Source organism: Rana temporaria, chromosome 3 (genome assembly GCF_905171775.1).
Source record: "Rana temporaria chromosome 3, aRanTem1.1, whole genome shotgun sequence".
NCBI classification, from domain to species: domain Eukaryota; kingdom Metazoa; phylum Chordata; class Amphibia; order Anura; family Ranidae; genus Rana; species Rana temporaria.
Genome location: NC_053491.1, coordinates 477,091,652 through 477,111,134, shown reverse-complemented (window position 1 = coordinate 477,111,134; position 19,483 = coordinate 477,091,652). Strand labels below are relative to the sequence as shown.

General features: G+C 41.7%; 1 protein-coding gene across 1 annotated transcript; it reads left to right on the top strand.

Annotated features, from left to right (window-relative positions):
* The first annotated feature begins 11,716 nt into the window (after positions 1-11,716).
* On the top strand, positions 11,717-12,619 carry LOC120930740 (olfactory receptor 6N1-like). Its single transcript, XM_040341914.1, has one exon. The coding sequence runs from the start codon at positions 11,720-11,722 to the stop codon at positions 12,617-12,619; it is 900 nt and encodes a 299-aa protein (XP_040197848.1). The 5' UTR covers positions 11,717-11,719.
* The last annotated feature ends 6,864 nt before the right edge of the window (positions 12,620-19,483 follow it).

Here is a 19,483-nt window from a genome sequence, read left to right as displayed (position 1 = left end):
TATACCGCTTGGCGCCCAGAGGACATCACATGACATCCTGGGCTTTGTGGTGGTATATCTGAATGAGTGCAGCACAGGCATCATTCAGATATCCGTTTTCAGCCGACGATTCCCTACACCATAAGGACAATCATAGCGGCTGTTCCACCGATTGATCGCTCTTACAGGTGGCGAAAGGGGACGTCCCCCCTCCCACGCCCTCCGGTGATTTTCCTGACTCTATGATCGGTGAGTCAGAGAACGGATCCGCCGGCCCTGGATGCTGATCATAGAGATTTCCAGTGGACCAGATGGTCGCCGGAGTCTCTATGATCGTCAGAGGCCAGGCGCAATGTTATGACATCACGCCCGGCCTCTGCATTCAAAAAAACTGTGCCGCCTCGGCTGTGAAGCAGTGATAATTTTTTTGTTTTTTTGTTTTAGGCTTCCTAGCCTAAAGGTGAAATGTGGGGTCTTGTTGACCTTATATTTCACCGTAAAGAGGTCCTGTCATGTCATATTCCTATTTCAATGGATGTTTAAATTCCCTGTAATAGGAATAAAAGTGATATTTTTTTTTAAAGTGTCAAAATGAAAATAAATAAGGAAAATTAAGAATACAAAAAAAATTAAAGTGCCCCTGTCCCCATGTGCTCGCATGCAGAAGCGAACGCATACGTAAGTTCCGCCCACATAAGAAAACAGTGTTCAAACCACACATGTAAGGTGTTACCACAAATGTTGGAGCAAGAGCAAAATTCTAGCCCTAGACCTCCTCTGTAACTCAAAACATGTAACTAGTAAAAAAAGTTAAGCGTCGCCTATGGGGATTTTTAAGTACCAAAGTTTGGCACCATTCCACGAGCTTGTGCAACTTTGTAGCATGATATGTTAGGTATCTATTTACTCAGCGTAACTTCATCTTTCACATTGTGCAAAAAATTGGGCTAACTTTACTGTTTTTATTTTTTTAAGGCATGAAACATTTTTTTTTTTAAACGCATTTGAAAAATTGCTGCGCGAATACCGTTACGAGATAAAAAGTTGCAATGACCGCCATTGTAATCTCTGGGGTCTCTGCTAAAAAAACATATATAGTGTTTGTGGGTTCTATGGAATTTTCTAGCAAAAAAATTATGATTTTTACATGTAGGAGAGAAATGTCAGAATTGACATGGGCTTGAAGTGGTTAAAATATTTTGGATACAATGAGGTATATTTGATATCAAAGTAATAGGTACTTGCGTTATCTTGAAGATGTAATAGGGAGGGTGGGCACCCCTTATATGTTTGATGGTTTTGACCTAAAATTCTAACAAAAAAAATCAGAAGAGAAAGTGGAAGATAATGGCCCGGATTCTCTAAGCACTTACGCCGACGTATCTGTAGATACGCCTCGTAAGTGCACAGATACGCCGTCGTATCTATGCGCCTTATTCTGAATGCAAGATACGACCGACATAAGTTTCCTACGCCGTCGGAGCCTGTGCGCATATTTACGCTGGCCGCAAGGGGCGCTTCCATTGATTTACGCGTAGAATATGCAAATGACCAAGATACACCGATTCACGAACGTACTTGCACCCGTCGCAGTAGTATACGCCATTTACGTAAGGCGTACGTCCGGCGTAAAGTTATTCCACCTAAAGGAGGCGCATCCCATGCAAAGGTATGGACGACGGAACAGCCGTCGTATTTTACGTTGTTTACGTAGGACTATGTGAATAGGGCTGGGCGTAGGTTACGTTCAATGATTCGACGTATCTTAGGCGTTCGGTCCGACGTGATTCTGAGCATGCGCACTGGGAAGCGTCCACGGGACGGCGCATGCGCCGTTCGTTCGGCCATTCATTTGCATGGGGTCACGGTTCATTTACATGTTACATGCCCACCTTCCACCTACTTTGAATTAGGCAGGCTTACGCCGACGGATTTACGTTACGCCGGTGCAACGTAGGGAGCGAGTGCTTTGTGAATACTGCTCTTGCCTCTCTGAGTTACGTCGGCATAGCACATATGAGATGCGCTACGCCAGCAGAAAGATGTGCCGATCTACGTGAATCCGGGCCAACATGTTTAATTGTACTTGTTTATGAGTATTTTTTCTTTCAAATTCCAGTAGTTCAATCTCTCCTCTTTCCCTGGTTCCAATCCCTACTGTATTGCATTAATCTTTTTTTGTGTTGTAAATACTAATTCTGTTATATGACCACTAGAGACTTTTTGATCTCTGGGTTTTTATCTACTTTATTTTAAAATTCCTTAGTGGAACCTTCTTATCAATATACAGTAGCAGTATACACTATACGCATACATTTATACATATACATATGGCATACACATTTTTTTATATTACAACCGTATTTATCGGCGTATAACGCACACTTTTTTGCCCTGAAAATCAGGGCAAAATCGTGGGTGCGCGGTATACGCCAATACCCGCTTTCCCGCGCCGAGTTTTGAATACTGCGCCGACATATACCGAGCGCAGTACACTCGGGTATAGTCGGCCAGTCTCGGCTCCTTCCGCGGTCACGTCCTGGACGTACAGGACGTGAGCGCGAGAGTTGCCGAGCCTGCCCGACAATACACGAGTGTACTGAGCTCTGTATATGTCGGCGCAGTATTCAAACTCGGCGCGGGAAACGAGCGGGGAGGACGCGAGGACGCCGCAGAAGGACGCCGTACCCGACAAAGAGGACACCCGAAGCCCGCAGACGGACCCCGAACCCGACGAAGAGGACACCCGAAGCCCGCAGACGTACCCCGGACCCGACGAAGAGGACACCCGAAGCCGCAGAAGGACCCCGGACCTGACGAAGAGGACACCCGAAGCCGCAGACGGACGCCGGACACGACGAGGCCGCCGACACCAAAACTGTAAGTACAAAAAAAAACTTTTTTCCACAGGATTCGGGGCCACTTTAGGGGTGCGCGGTATACGCGGGAGCGCGTTATACCGCGATAAATACGGTATATTATATTAAATTTTGGGATGCCTGCCTTTAAACGCACATGAACTTTAACCACTTGCCGACCACCGTGCGCAGATGTACGTCGACAACAAGGCACGGGCAGGTCAAAAGTGTCCGATGTGTCCGCCATAATGTTGCAATAAAAATTGCTGATCGGAGCCATTACTAGTAAAAATAAAAAATATTAATAAAAATGCCATAAAACGATCCCCTATTTTGTAGACGCTATAACGTTTGCGCAAACCGATCAATAAACGAATATTTCAATTTTTTTACCAAAAAATATGTATTGGCCTTGAGGAAAAAAAATATATAATTTTTGGGGATATTTATTATAGCAAAAAGTAAAAAATATAGGGGCAGATCCACATAGAATTAGATCCGCGCAGCGTATCAGAGATACGCTACGCCGCTGTACCTTACATGGCGTAATTTTGAATCCTCAAAGAATTTGCGCCGTAAGTTACGGCGGCGTAGTGCATCTCTGGCGGCAGAATTCAAATCGGCGATTAGGGGGCGTGTTTCATTTAAATGAAGCGCGTCCCCGCGCCGAATGAACTGCGCATGCTCCGTTTCTAAATTTCCCGCCGTGCATTGCGCTAAATGACGTCGCTAGGACGTCATTTTTTTAACTTAGACGTGAGTTTCGTCCATCACGATTCACGCACGACTTACGCAAAAAAAAAAAAAATTTCGACACGGGAACGACGTCCATACTAAACATGGCAATTCTAACTATACGCCGCAAAATACCAGCTTTAACTATACGCTGGAAAAAGCTGACTAGAGACGACGTAAGAGAATGCGATGGCCGTGCGTACGTTCGTGGATCGACGGAAATAGCTAATTTGCATACCCGATGCGGAAAACGACGAGAACGCCACCCAGCGGACGCCAAAGTATTGCATCTTAGATCCGAAGGCGTACGAAGCCGTACGCCAGTCGGATCGAACCCAGATGCCGTTGTATCTTGGTTTGAGGATTCAAACTAAAGATACGACGCGGGTAATTTGAAAGTATGCCGGCGTATCAGTAGATACACTGGCGTACTCGCTCTGAGGATCTGGGCCATAGCATTTATTTTATTTCAAAATTGTCGCTCTATCTGATAGAGGTGATCAAATGCCACCAAAAGAAAGCTCTATTTGTGGGGAAAAAAAGACGTAAATTTTGTTTGGGAGCCACGTCGCATGACTGCGCAATTGTCATTTAAAGCAACGCAGTGCCAAATCGCAAAAAGTGGTCTTTGGCCAGCAAAATGGTCTGGGGCTGAAGTGGTTAATGGCATCCCAGGCTTAGTCCGTAGGGTTGAATATTGCATTGGCCCACCCTTTGCAGCTATAACAGCTTTAACTCTTCTGGGAAGGCTGTCCACAAGGTTTAGGAGTGTGTCTATTCTTCCAGAAGCACATTTGTGAGGTCAGGCACTGATGTGGATGGGAAGGTCTGGCTCGCAGTCTCCACTCAAATTTATCCCAAAGGTGTTCTATCCGGTTGAGGTCAGGGCTTTATGCAAGTCACTCAAGTTCCTCCACCCCAAACTCTCGCTTATCCATGTCTTTATGGACCTTGCTTTGTGCTCTGGTCCAAATAATTTGGGGGAGGGGGGATTATGAAGTGGGGTTGTTTTTCAGGGGTTGGCCTTGGCCCCTTAGTTCCAGTGAAGGGAACTCTTAAGGTGTCAGCATACATTTTGGACAATCTCATGCTCCCAACTTTGTGCAAACAGTTTGGGGATGACCCCTTCCTGTTCAAACATGACTGCGCACCAGTGCACAAAGCAAGGTCCATAAAGACATTGATGAAGGAGTTTGGGGTGGAGGAACTTGATGGTCCCGGTCCTGGAGCATGATGGGACTGTGACGTCATAAGAGGCCTATATAAATCATCACGCACCGGACACCCGGAATTACAGCGGGAGGAAGCGACGCGTCAACATCTGAAGAAAAGAAGAAGGCGGAAGACGGAAAAGAAGAGCGGGCTGCGCCGCTGCTAGTAAGAGAGCTAAAAAGAAGATAGCGGCGGCCAGCCCCGAAGAAGGCACCGGAGAGCGAGCGGGAGAAGAACCGGGGAGCGCCGAGACGACAGCGGAGAGCGGAGAAGACGGAAGACGACCCGCCCGGAGGGTGGAGAAGACCCCCCTGGAGAGTGGAGAAGACCCCCTGGAGAGCGGAGGAGACCCCCGGAGCTGACTGATAAATTATTTTAAAACCCTGCGTTGTGTGTTTATTTTCTTTTACACTTTTCCTCCAGGTGAATGGGTAGGGGTATGATGTACCCCATATTCATTCACCTAGGGTGGGGGGCCGGTATCTGGAGGCCCCCTTATTAAAGGGGCTCCCAGATTCCGATAAGCCTCCCGCCCGCAGACCCCGACAACCAATGGCCAGGGTTGTCGGGAAGAGGCCCTGTCCTTATCAACATGGGGACAGGGTACCTAACCCCCCCATGTTAAGGGCATGTGGCCTGGTACAGCTCAGGAGGAAGGGGGGGGCGCTCACTTGTCCCCACACCTTTCCTGACCGGCCGGGCAGCGTGCTTGGATATCGGTCTGGTATGGATTGTGGGGGGACCCCCATGCAGTTTTTTCAGCATAGGGGGGTCTCATTGCAATCCATACCAGACCTAAGGGCCTGATATGTCCCTTGGGGGGAACCCATGCCGGTTTTTATTTAAAATTTGGCGTGGAGTTCCCACTCATGATTCATACCAAACGCCGCTAGAATTGGCGGGAATCCAAGTTGGATCCCCGTCGCTTCTATGATGGCTTTTTCCCCATCGCGGTGAGCCGGCTCGGCGTTGGCTCCCGCGACGGGGCTCGTAGGTGGTCAATTTCGCAGAGAAAGGTAGCGAGATTGACACAATATCGCGGTCACCTACAGTAGGAAGACGAGAGCAGAAGAGAAAGCAATGTGACCAAAAGAGTCTTGCCCCCTCACGTGGGACATGAAAGGATTTAAGGTATTGGCTTCAGCTGAATATATTGGGTCCATGTTTCCCAAGTGGCCTCATATTTTGCAGTGGTGTCCAGTAAAGTGCTCACCTTTTAACCAAAGTGAAGGAAACATACGTGTGTTTCCAGGCTCGAGCAATTGTCAATTTTGTCCCAAGAAACATAAACATAATAAGGCGTCAAACCAGTTTGGGGGATCCTGGAATCGTGATGAAGTTGAGCAGCGCTATGTGTGGAGATTTCTGAATGGGAAGGCCCATAAAAACATTTTGTTACAAACACTGTGGCCCAGATTCACAAAGACCAGATCACCAGATACGCCGTCGTAAGTCCGAATGGCCACTGTTGTATCTATGCGCCTGATTCATAAAATCAGTTATGCATAGATTTGGCGTGTCTGCAATTTCGGAAACAGAGAGGGGAGGATGCCGGGTACATTTTAGCTAGTCTTAAGGGGGCGAGATACCATTGCACCCCAAGGATTTTTTTAGCAGCAAGATAGATTGTAGAAAAATCATTTAATTAAAATCTTTTATTTATCAAAAAGTTATTTCAAATTCACAGTAAGTTTAAAATATGAGCTCTGGTTGATGACACATAAGCCTCAATATTGACCATAATTTTTGACAAAAATTACACCGTGGAGGCAGTAGTTTACAATACATTACAACATTGCTGCCCACATAAATACTCCAACGTGTTTTGACCCCTACAGTCATGGGAATTTTTTTAGGGGATTTTAATTCTAGAGGAATATATCAAAACATTTTCTTGCTGAGAAAAACATTAAATATTGAATTATGTGGTGATATATTTACCATTCAGATGATGGAAGAGTAAAAATGTGTCCTATAACCATATTGTTTTTAAGGAAAGGAAAAGCAAAGCAAATTCAGCGATCCAGAAGTTTCCATGTATCCCCTTTGCACCCACCAGGTGGGCCCCAGCTTCAAGGGGCTTGCAAGGAGCCATGCTCTTGGACCTTGAGAGGGAGAAGGAGGGGAGGGGCTAGGCACCTTTGATATGTTGTTCAAAAAGCTCAGTTAGTAGACAGCAAATGATTAATGAATATTCAGTATTGCTTAGCAACACTAGGCTAGTCAATACCCAAATAATTACTGGAAATTCATTAATTTATATTAATTGTTTACTATAGATAGTCTATTTATTTGTTAAATTATCTCTTTGCTAATTTGTTTGATTACCTTGTATGTAGTATCACCATTATTAGAATTAAGGTGGTTTAATATTCTTAGTTATTGATGTAATATTCTATGCTTTATTGTCACAATGGTGTAACAGTGAATGTGTAAATAGAGACTAAATGAAAGAATCAATTAAGAATCAATCAAATGAGCAATTCAAGTGATTGTGATGTGGAGTAATGAAAAAATAAAACAATATAATTATAATAGTGAATTAAGGTCATAATTAACTGGTGTGAGTGGATGATGCAATGAAAATAGTGTGGAAAAAAAAACTATGCCAGGACAAAACAAGCAAAAAAGGCAACAAAAAACACAGTTTACATTTGCTAGTGAAAAAACCTTTGTAGGTGACCAACGATTGAAGTGTATGATGTCTAAACAAAGATTTGTGGCACTGTTGCCAATACTCAAAGCATTTGAAGTGGAGTCATATCTGTATTGGATTAAATATTGATTAAATTCTGTCAGAAACCACCAAGCTAATGAAGGCTATGAATAAATAAAGACATCTAGTGTGGTATAAGTATCAGCCATTCTGGTGTGTCCAATCACAGCACTTACTTCGTACTCCAAAACATATTGTATATGTCAGCAGCTCTCCTGGGATCACCTCAAGATCCACGGGAGGCTTCACCTTTAAATAGTGTCCAGAACTGTACCTATTGATGGCAGGTGCCCAGTCTTCTCCCCTCTCCATCCCTGACGCCATGATTGTGGCCATCACGTGGGCCCCTCGGCGTTACCAAAGGCCTAGGCTCTGGGATCTGCAGTCACCTCCACGACAATCAATCAACACTGCGTGTGCGACGTCACTGACCATACAGCTGGTGATCAAGGGATGCCGCCACCACAGTGTTTACTCCAAATCACAGTTGTGTCAAAAATGGATATTGACACAACTGTGGGAACATACAAGGGGAGAATCATGAACTGGTCAATGTCTCCCCATCATGCCGGGAAGCCCAATAGAAGACAGCACACACCTCCAAAGAGGTATGGAAACAATTCCAGGAATGCTCACTGAAAAACAGAATAAATGATCTATAATAAATTACACAAAACACATAACTGAACAAAAACATATATCTTATTTTACATCAATCTTATATCAATTTATTGCAATTTTCTATACTTTAACCACCTCAATACTGGACACTTTCACCCCCTTCCTGCCCAAGCCATTTCTCAGCTTTTAGTGCTGTCACAATTTGAATGACAATTGCGTGGTTATGCAACTCTTCACCCAAATGAAATACATATACTGTCATAATGTTTTTACTGAAATATAAAATATTATTGTATTTATGGAAATATGTAAATCTGTGCTTTGGGAGAGTTACTATTTTCCTACAATATCAAAACAAGAAATCCAAAGTTCTACGTGCTATTTTGCAGACAAGTAACACAAATGAATATTTAAAATATTATGGGGCAGATTCACGTACCTCGGCGCATCTTTCCGCCGGGTGCAGCGTATCTAAGATACTCTACGCTGCCGTAACTTTTTTCTTTTTCGAATCCTCAAAGAATTTGCGCCATAAGTTACGACGGCGTAGTGTATCTTTGGCGGCGTAAGGGCGTGCAATTCAATTCGATGTGATGGGGGCGTGTTTTATGTAAATACGTATCTCTTGATACGCCGGCGTAATTCTTCTGTGGATCTGCCCCTATATATTTATTAACTAAATATATAGAGCAGAATTAAAATCAGGTACAATTTGTGATAAAACAAATAACTTTTATAATTCTACAATCAGAGATACATGATGGTTTAATGTTCAGATAATATTTGCATTCATTATATGAGAAGGTATTCCATTAACAGGCCCTTCAGGTCTGATATGGATATTAAGGGGAACCCTGCCGTCAATTAAAAAAAAATGACGTGGGGTTCCCCGCAAATATCCATACCAGACCCTTCAGGTCTGGTGTGGATTTTAAGGGGAACTCCACCCCAAATTTAAAAAAAAAATGGCGTGGAATTCCCCCAAAAATCCACACCAGACCCTTATCTGAGCATGTTAACCTGGCCGGCCGCAGAAAAGAGGGGGGACAGAGTGCGGCCCCCCCTCTCCTGAACCGCACCAGGCCACATGCCCTCAACATGGGGAGGATGTCCCCATGTTGATGGGGACAAGGGCCTCATCCCCACAACCCTTGCCCGGTGGTTGTGGGGGTCTGCGGGCGGGGGGCTTATCAGAATATAAGGGGACCCCCAGATCCTGCCCCCCCCCCCTATGTGAATTGGTAATGGGGTACACTGTACCTCTACCATTTCACAAAGGAAGTGTAAATAGTTAAAAAAAACACACAGACACCATAGAAAAAAATCCTTTATTAGTAATAAAAAAAAAAAATCCAGCGATGTGAATCCACTCTCGGCCCGACTCCCCGCTCCAACGTGGTCTTCTAATCAGCGACGGATGATCTCTCCAGCGACGGGTGATCAGCGGCACGGTCCAGCGATAAGAAGATCCATCCGTACAGAGTGCAGCAGGCAGCTCCTCTCTCCGCTGGACACAGCCCAGCGGAATGACGCGCTGGAGCTGTGACATTTCTTATATAGGGGAAGCGGCCACCCGTCACGTGACCCCGCCCCCTCTGACGCACCCTCATACGTCACTGGGAAAGACCGGGAAAGACCTGGTCTTTCCCAGTGACGTACGAGGGTAGAGAGGAGCTCGTTTGCTGCGCTCTGGGCGGATGGATCTTCTCATCGCTGGACCTGACCGCTGATCATACGTCGCTGGAGAGATCATCCGTTGCTGTCTCTAAAGCCTATTTCTAGCTTTCCAATAACTTTAAATAGTTTTGAGTATTGAGTATTGTATTTTGAAAAAAAATACATTTATTTTTATTACAATCACAAACATCTTGATTACTCTCTATGGAATATTTAATCTGCAAAGAAACATATAAATGTTTGTATGAAAATAGGTTTCCTGTTCAGTCAACTGAGCTTATCCACCGATACACATCATATTCTTTACACTTACAATAGATATAAGATAAATAAGATACTTATTATTATTTTATCTCTCCCTCTCTTTCTATTTTTTATTTCTTTGAATAGAAAAACTGGTGAAAAAAAACTCCTATGAAGAAGCTTTGTTGAACCAGAACTATTTAACTGTTGACATTATTTTGACATATTTGACAGTTATTTCACTTCCTTTGTTTTTGTTTTTCTTTATTTTTTATTGTTTCCATTCATGAAATTCTGCTTGTATTCCATGCTCAATAGAAAAACTGGTAGAATACTCTCTCATGAAGAAATTCATGCAATATTGTTACAGTCTCTGACGTCACCACGTACCAGCTGGCTGGCTTGAAACGCGGCTGTGTTTGAAATCTTTGTCTGCTGGATGTCAGTATCAATCGTTGTTTGAATAAAGCCTTAAACCGAGTACTGCAGCATGAAGCTTCTTCTTTATTCCTCTTAAACTGGTCTTGTGAGTGAACCTTGCCTTACCAAAAAGACCCACAGACCCACAAGGAACATCGCAACAATAAGAGGAGAGATCCTGCTTTTGGAGGAATCTGTGGATATACCGTCTTTGGCTAAGTGATTCCTTTTGTGTATGCCCTTATGATCTATATAATCTGAGATCCAGCAAATCTGGTAAGCGGCGCTGTTTGTTTGCTGTTGTTGATGAACAGAACATTTGATTAGTCTTCTGTCAAGCTTTGTCTTCGTTGATTTGCACCAAGCAATCTGTGGACTCATTTTTTTCTATAGATATAATTATTTATAATTATTTGATTATTATGCACTTTTTTGCTTTGTTAAAGCAATAAATATTTAATTTGGGTTAGCACAATATTTTGTTACACACATGTAATATTATGTTACACTTTTAATATTGACACTTACATTTTCTGTTATAAAAAAAAAATCTACATTGTTTTTTGTTGGTTTATTTAAAATAAAGTAAATTATCAAAAAAATATGGGTTTTCATCAGAGATCGTTAGTAAATAGAGTAAGTATTTTTTTTTTAGACTAAATTCACCAGGTTATAATGTAATGCTTTAATTGATTGAAAAAAATCATTACAACAGATGAGAAATTCTAAAACTTGATCTATCTGTTTTCTTTGCATTGTGTGGCAGTTTTCCATTACTGTCATGGCATTAAAGTATACCTACAGCCAAATACTATATATAAAATATATACAGTAACTCCCTTTTTGCTATGTAAATGTAGTTTTGCAAAGCTTTTTTTTTTAACATATCATGTAGGAGTTCCACTTCTTCTCAATGGCCATGTTATTTTTCTTATATTAAAAATGAACTAAAAGAATAAAGACTGTCCAATTAGCAAATAAAACTTTCACTGAGTTTATTAAATAGGATGAAGCCAAGGTCACTTCAATCAACCAAATATGTGTTATTTTTTTTTTTTCCCTTTTCCCAAGCGGTATTCAAAGGGTATTTAAAGTAACAGGTTCACCTTATTTGCTATCAATCATTTTGCAGAGTCAACATATTTTTTTTCTGCTATGGTTAATACATAAACAAAAAGTTATATAAATCTTTTCTGCTTCCACACAGACCACACATAAAGGTAATGTCACCACATTCTTCTTTTTGGAATTTACCAACATGGCCGTATATAATCTGCTGCTCTTCTCCTTGGTCCTTATTATATACATGGTGACAATATGTGGAAACTGTTTGATCATCATGTTGGTATATTACAGTAAGACCCTTCATTCCCCCATGTACTTCTTCCTCTCCCAACTCTCTATATCTGACATCATGCTGACCACAGATATTGCTCCTAATATGTTAAATATTGTTCTACATGAGAGGACCTCCATATCCTTTTCCGGTTGTATCACTCAATTTTATGTTTTTGGATCAGTAGAAACATTTGAATGTTACCTTCTGACAGTGATGTCCTATGACCGCTATCTAGCCATCTGCTCTCCTCTGCATTATACCTCCATTATGAAACAAACACTTTGCATTCAACTAGTTCTTGCGTCCTGGATTTTCAGCTGTTCTATGGCAATAATACCAACACTCGGCATAAGTCAACTAGAATTCTGTGGGCCAAATTGTATTGACTATTTATTTTGTGATTTCAATCCACTTGTGGAACTTTCTTGCTCAGATACATCCAAAGTTCAAATGGAAATTACTGTGTTATGTGTTCCTGTGCTAATATTTCCCTTCCTAGTGATAGTGGTTTCATATACTTACATTGTTTTAACAATATTAAAGATTTCCTCGTTTTCGGGAAGACTGAAATCCTTTTCCACTTGTAGTTCCCATCTTACCGTTGTGTTTATATTTTATGGAACTCTACTTGCTGCATATCTGATTCCAAAGAAAGGACAATCACAAATGATCAATAAGATAATGTCCTTGTTGTATACAGTGTTTACTCCCTTTGTAAACCCTTTTATATACAGCTTGAGGAATAAAGAGATCAAGGACAGTTTAAAGATGTTGGATATAAACAAAAGCTTTTTATTTAAAGCCTTTGGTAAAAGTTAAATTTATTAAGATATATCTGTTTAAACTTGTAGATAACTTGGTGTGCACTGGTATCAAAATATTAGACTTCTACTGTACTGATGCTTAAAGGGGTTGTAAAGGTAACAATTTGTTTCCCTAAATAGCTTCCTTTACCTTAGTGCAGTACTCCTTCACTTACCTTATCCTTCCATTTTGCTTTTAAATGTCCTTATTTCTTCTGAGAAATCCTCACTTCCTATTGTTCTGTCGATAACTCCACACAGTAATGCAAGGCTTTCTCCCTGGTGTGGAGTGTCGTGCTCGCCCCCTCCCTTGAGGGGGAGAGGGCGAGCAGGAGAGTCAGGACGCCCACTAACACACAGCTCCTTTCTCTATCTGCAATGTAGAGAGCATCCTGACTCTCCTGTCGTCCAAGGGAGGGAGCAAGCATGACACTCCACACCAGGGAGAAAGCCTTGCATTACTGTGTGGAGCTACAGACAGAAGAACAAGAAGTGAGGATTTCTCAGAAGAAATAAGGACATTTAAAAGCAAAATGGAAGGATGAGGTAAGTGAAGGAGGACTGCACTAAGGTAAAGGAAGCTCTTTAGGATTTTTTTTTTTACCTTTACAACCCCTTTAATAATAAATTGGTATTAGAGTTCAATTGCCCAAATTAGGTTCCTAAAAAAAGGAACCTCTTAAAACTCCCCTTAAACTGTGTTTTGCTTTTGTTAACATTTCTGCTTTATGACCTCTAGAGATTTCTTTATCTAAGAATGGGCCTTTTAGCTAATTATTGGACCCACTATCTCTTTTTACTTGCCAGCCACTGCTAATGACTAGGGATGAGCTTCATATTCGAGTCGAACTCATGTTCGAGTCGAACATCGTATGTTCGATCGTTCGTCGAATTACGAACTTTTTGGGCCGTTTGCGTTTCACGGCCCATAATTCAGGGTGGCTTTGGTCAATTATGGCTCAGGGGGTTTAGTACACGCCCCACACTATAAATGGCCGTCTGCAGGTCAGCCTTTTGTAGTGTGTTGTGGTGGTTAAAAGAGAGAAGACAGAGAGAGAGAGAGTGTCATTTTTAGTAGGTATATAGAGCAGGCAGGCAGGCTAGTCAGTTAAAGTTACAGTGTGTAGAGGATATATATGCATCCCAGGTGTTGTATATATATTTATACACTGTATAGTTTAGCTGGATCCGCTCTTCCTAATTTACTGGCAGGCAGGTGATTGTGCTAGCTGCAGTATTCTCATGTGGTGTACTGCCTGTGTCCTCTGCAGTGTGCACCTAAAGCTACGTGGTGTGTACTGCCCGTGTCCTCTGCAGTGTGCACCTAAAGCTACGTGTCTGTGTCTGTGCTATTTTTCTCAATGATTTTCATCCATATTGCAGGGACCAGACATTACATTAAAGCCGCAAGCAGTTTAAAATTACTTTTTTCTTACAGTAATCCCATTTTGTGAAGGGACAGTTCTAAACACGTGCCACTTCACAGGCATACTATAGACACCCAGCAGGTACAATATTTAAAGGAATTTTTCATTTTTTTTTTACTTTAAGCATCATTAAATTCGCTGCTCCAGGAAAAACAACCGTTTTTATAACTTTTTTTTCCATTGATACATGTTCCCTGGGGCAAGACCCGGGTTCTCAAAGACGTTTTACGACAATAACTTGCATATTAGGCTTTAAAATTAGCACTTTTGAGTTCGAACGTTGAAGTCCCATAGACGTCAATGGGGTTCTAAATGTTTGCGCGAATGGTCGGTCCGTTCGAAGGTTCTTGTGTGAACCGAACGGGGGAGTGTTCAGCTCATCCCTACTAATGACACTATAAACTCAACAGTCTAATTTCTGTGTGTATTGTGCTTAAGTCTAGTACACATGGGGTGACATTCAGCCTGTGTGTATGGCAGCCAGTCCAACACAATCTTCTGTTGGTCGAGCATGCTGAAAAACCAGCAGCCAACCGACTCTTGATTAGCACTCTCAGCCAATGACTGAAAGTGCTGACCAGAGTGTTCTCCCCGGGGGGGCTGAAACGAAAAATACTTGTGGTGTGCACTAGGCTTTTCTTTGTTAGATCTTCTGGATGCGCAAAATACTATTAACTTGAATCATACAGGGATCCTCTCTTTTATGTTTTTGTATGGACCATTGTATCGCAAACAACAATTTTCTCCTAATATTGGGGGAATTACTCAGTCTAACCCTCACCTTTTTTACCTCTCGCAAGGACCATGAGAAAAACTACAGGATGTCTTTTCACTTCACCCAACATTTTTATTTAAAATTTTAGGTCAAAATCACTTGATTTAAAAGGGGTACTGATCTTCCCTACATATTAAAACATTTTGGATACAATGAGGTAGATTTGGTATTAAAGTCATAGGTACTTGCACTGTTTTGAGAGCAAGTGTGAGTATTCATCACTTTAATACTAAGTCTACTTAATTTGTTTCCAAATTATAAAAAAAAATATGAAGGTGTAACAGGAAGGATGGGTACCCCTTATATGTTTGATGGTTTTGACCTAAAATTATAAAAAAAAAAAACAGAAGAGAAAGTGGAAGATAGAGGGCCAGATCCACAAAGAAATTACGCCATGTAATTTCTAAGATCCCCCGTCGCATCTTTGTTTTGTATCTACAAAACAAGGTACGACTGAATGAGGGCTCGATCCGACTGGCGTACGTCTTAGTACGCCGTCGGATCTTAGGTGCATATTTACGCTGGCTGCTAGGTGGCGTTTCCGTCAATTTCCGCGACTAGTATGCAAATTAGCTAGATACGGCGATCCACGAACGTACGTCCGGCCGGCGCATTTTTTTACGTAGTTTTTAAGGCTTTTTTCGGCGTATAGTTCATTTACGTTGTTTGCGTAAGTCGTTCGCGAATAGGGCTTTGCGTAGAATAACGTTCACGTCCTAAGCATTGGCTTGTTGTGGGTTAATTTAATTTAGGAACTTGACTGGCCTGCACAGAGTCCTGGTCTCAACCAAACAAAACACCTTTGGGATGAATTAGAGCGGAGACTATGAGCCAGGCCTTCTTGTCAACATCAGTGCCTGACCTCACAAATACGCTACTGGAAGAATGGTCAAACATTCCCATAAACCTTGTGGACAGCCTTCCCAGAAGAGTTGAAGCTGATATAGCTGAAAAGGGTGGGCCATCTTAATATTGAACTCTACGAACTAAGACTGGAATGCCATTAAAATTCATGATTGTGTGTAAAGACAGGTGTCCCAATACTTTTGGTAATATAGTGTATTTAGATATAATTTGATTGGATATAATTTGATACAACTTGTGGCTTTCCTTGATTACACAGAAAGAGTGACAAAGAAAATACAGGGGACTGATAATAACAAGGTTTACATATTTTTAGGTACCACATTACTCAACATAGAAAAAATAGAATCCCTCCAAATAAACCTCTTAGGACTTTAATGGTACCATACTAAATGCTCATATAGAACAAAATCAAAATTGTATTCAATCAATTAAAATCAAACCTTAAAAAAAGAATGTCCATTGCACATGTTGTTGACACTATACATCTCTCAGACAGGGATATCACCCAAAATGTGCATAGATAATTTCAACCATTGGTCATAATCAAAGGGATGGAAAATGGGGTTTTCCACATTGAACGTGTTTCACAGGTCAAAGCCTGCTTCTTCAGAAAACACATAATTTGTATTGATATCTGAAACATAAATAGATAGGTTGTACTTTACAGTATCATATAATAAATATAATGACACCTCTATATTTCAAAAGCATACAGCCTACAGTGGCAGGTCCCCAACTGCCATAATTTCCCCAGAAGGCTATCCTTGCCTTCCACTAGCAAACGGAATGTAATATGTCTGTAATGCTGGATCCCCCTTTAGCCTCGTACACACAATCGGATTTCCATCGAACAAATCCGTGGAATTGTGTGCAAAGGGGGGTTGGCCGTGAACTTGTTCTGCATACAGACAGCACCCAACATACACAATACTATGTGTTTTTTCTGCTCTTTAGTGCCACCCTTTGGGCAACTTCTGCTTATGTTGTCTTGGACCTTGTACACACGATAGGTTAAACAGAGGACAACGGTCTGATGGACCGATTTCATCAGTCAAAACCGATCGTGTGTGGGCCCCATAGGTTATTTAACCATCGGTTAAAAAAAAAGCCAACTTGCTTTAAATTTAACCAATGGATTCCTAACCGATAGGTCAAAACCGATCGTTCGTAGGCACAACCATCGGTTAAAAATCCATGCATGCTCAGAATCAAGTTGACGCATGCTTGGAAGCATTGAAGTTTGTTTTTTTCAGCAAGTCGTTGTGTTTTACGTCACCGCGTTCTGACACAATCGTTTTTTTAACCAATGGTGTGTAGGTGCGACAGACCATCAGTCAGCTTCATCGGTTAACCGATGAAAACGGTCCATCAGACCGTTCTCATCGGATGGACTGATTGTGTGTACAGGGCTTTATGGTTATCATTGGTTTGGAGCATGCGTGTTTGTACTTTGGATTTTAGTCCAACTGACTTGTATACCCAGATCGGATAATCTGACAAACACATTTGTTGTCGGAAAATTTGAGAGAATGCTATCCCATTTTTGTTTGTCGGGGGCGGGGAGTTAAAAAAAAGAGCGGGGTATGGAGCATAAAGCTCCCCTTTTACCCAGTGGTTGAATGAAAAAAATTGACTCATCTTTGGCCAGTTTTACTAATTGCAGCTGTCATATAGAAAGGGGATGTTTTTTCTTCCGCCCCTCTTGGTCTTTTCTCCAGCTACATGGGGCTACTATTGAAACATTGGTGAGAAGGATAGATTGATGCCTGCTGTTAATATCTTTGCTTTTCCCTCTTCCCTTTCTCTCCCAATGTAATCCTCCCTCCTTCATCTGCCCTGCTTGTGGCTATGCATACTTACCTGCATTATTATAACCTCTGTTTATCCTGACGAAGCCAAGTGCAAGTTAATCCAACTGGAAGCCTTCTGCTCCTATTACTTATTACAATCCAGACGCTTAATATGGCTTGAATATATAAGTCTCAAACATGGGTTAGGGATGTTGAATGGACTAATAGTGAGGAGGCAGACACCGAGGTGTCAGATAAATTCATCATTGATTTTACAATTTAAAAAATTGTCCAAAAAGGTTTATGATATTTGTTGGAACAGTACATTTTTACTGGTATGCATGGGAAATATGTGCTCTCTGTGTCTTTTATAGTCTTTTCTGGGATGTCCCCCTGAATTTTATTGGAATAAAGTTGTAACCTTGTAGCAGTGGAGTGGTGCTTCAATTTCTTTTTTTTTTACATTCAAAGTTTTTATTGAGAGATGAAAAGGAAAAAGAGTGCACAATTCGCAAAACGCAGATGCAACTGCACAAGTTCAATCAAAACAACATATTGAGACATAATGTGACCTACGGTTACAATCTAGTTATATTCATCAAATCAAGCTTGTAGAGAGGTCGATTCTTGCCTATGAAAACCTAAGTTGCCCAACATGAACATAGAAATAGAACACAATAATTCCCATATGACCAATTGTAATACATAATACATAATAGCAATACATAATAGCAATATCCCTAGTTAGGGAAATATACTTATACTGAGCCTTGTATTCTAACATATACTTCCATCATCGCCTGCTGTCCCAATTATAATTGAGAGTAGGGGATAGAGAAAAGAAATAGAAAGGGGGAGGAATAAAGAGGGTAAGGATGAACTAGAGAAGACCACAAAATAATGAGTATTTGGTATCAGACATAACCTCCTCAAGAGATCTGATGTGTTCTAGATGTTACATAATTCTGAGAGTATTTAAAAACAAATGGCGCTCTGATACATTCAGTGTCATATGTAATGTAACCAAGAGCCGCCTCCTCCTCGTCAGGCTGAACACTGACTCACACCGGCAATCATTGTTCTATTTCCCCATCAGGGATGAGAGAAAACACACAGCTGATCTCACTGTCCCCCTTCTCCCCCCTCTACTGTGTGCTGATAGAAGGCACTGATGGTCACTGACAGGAGGCACTGATGGAAACTGATAGGAGACACTGATGGAGACTGATAGGAGGCACAGTGAGATGGACACAGTGAAGCTGAGGTATGCAAATGGATACAGTGAAGCTGCAAATGGGCATTGTTGACCCTCTTTTCCACTTACAGTATCTGCTGCATTCTTACCCTAGGCTTATACTCGAGTCAATACATTTTCCAATTTTTGTTGTGGTAAAAGTAGGTGCATCGGCTTATATTCAGGTCAGCTTACACTTGAGTATAGACGGTATAAATGTTTGTGTGAAAATAGGTTTCCCATTCAGTCAACTGAGCTTATCCACTGCTATGCATCATATGCTTTACACTTATATATAAGATACTTATTATTATTTTATCTCTCCCTCTCTTCCTATTTTTCATTTCCATTCACGACTTCATCTAGGTCTTATTTTCCCTATTAAATAGAAACACTGGTAAAAAAAAAACTCCTATGCAGAAGATTCGCTGAACCAGAACTATGGGCCAGATCCACAAAAACCTGACGTAACTTAAAAAATCCAATTTAAGTTACACTGGCTTAAAGTTTCTACCTAAGTGCCTGATCCACAAAGCACTTATCTAGAAATTTCAGGCTGTGTAACTAAAATTCCGCCGGCGCAAGGCGTTCCTATTCAAATGGGGCGAGTCCCATTTAAATGAGGCGCGCTCCCGCGCCGGCCGTACTGCGCATGCCCGTCGGCCGTACTGCGCATGCGCGAAGTTACGTTACGCCGAGTTTTGAGGATCGCGACGGCTTAAAGTTGCGTCGGGGAAAAAAAAAATGACAGCGGCATGCATTCCTGAGGGAGAACTCATGCCAATTT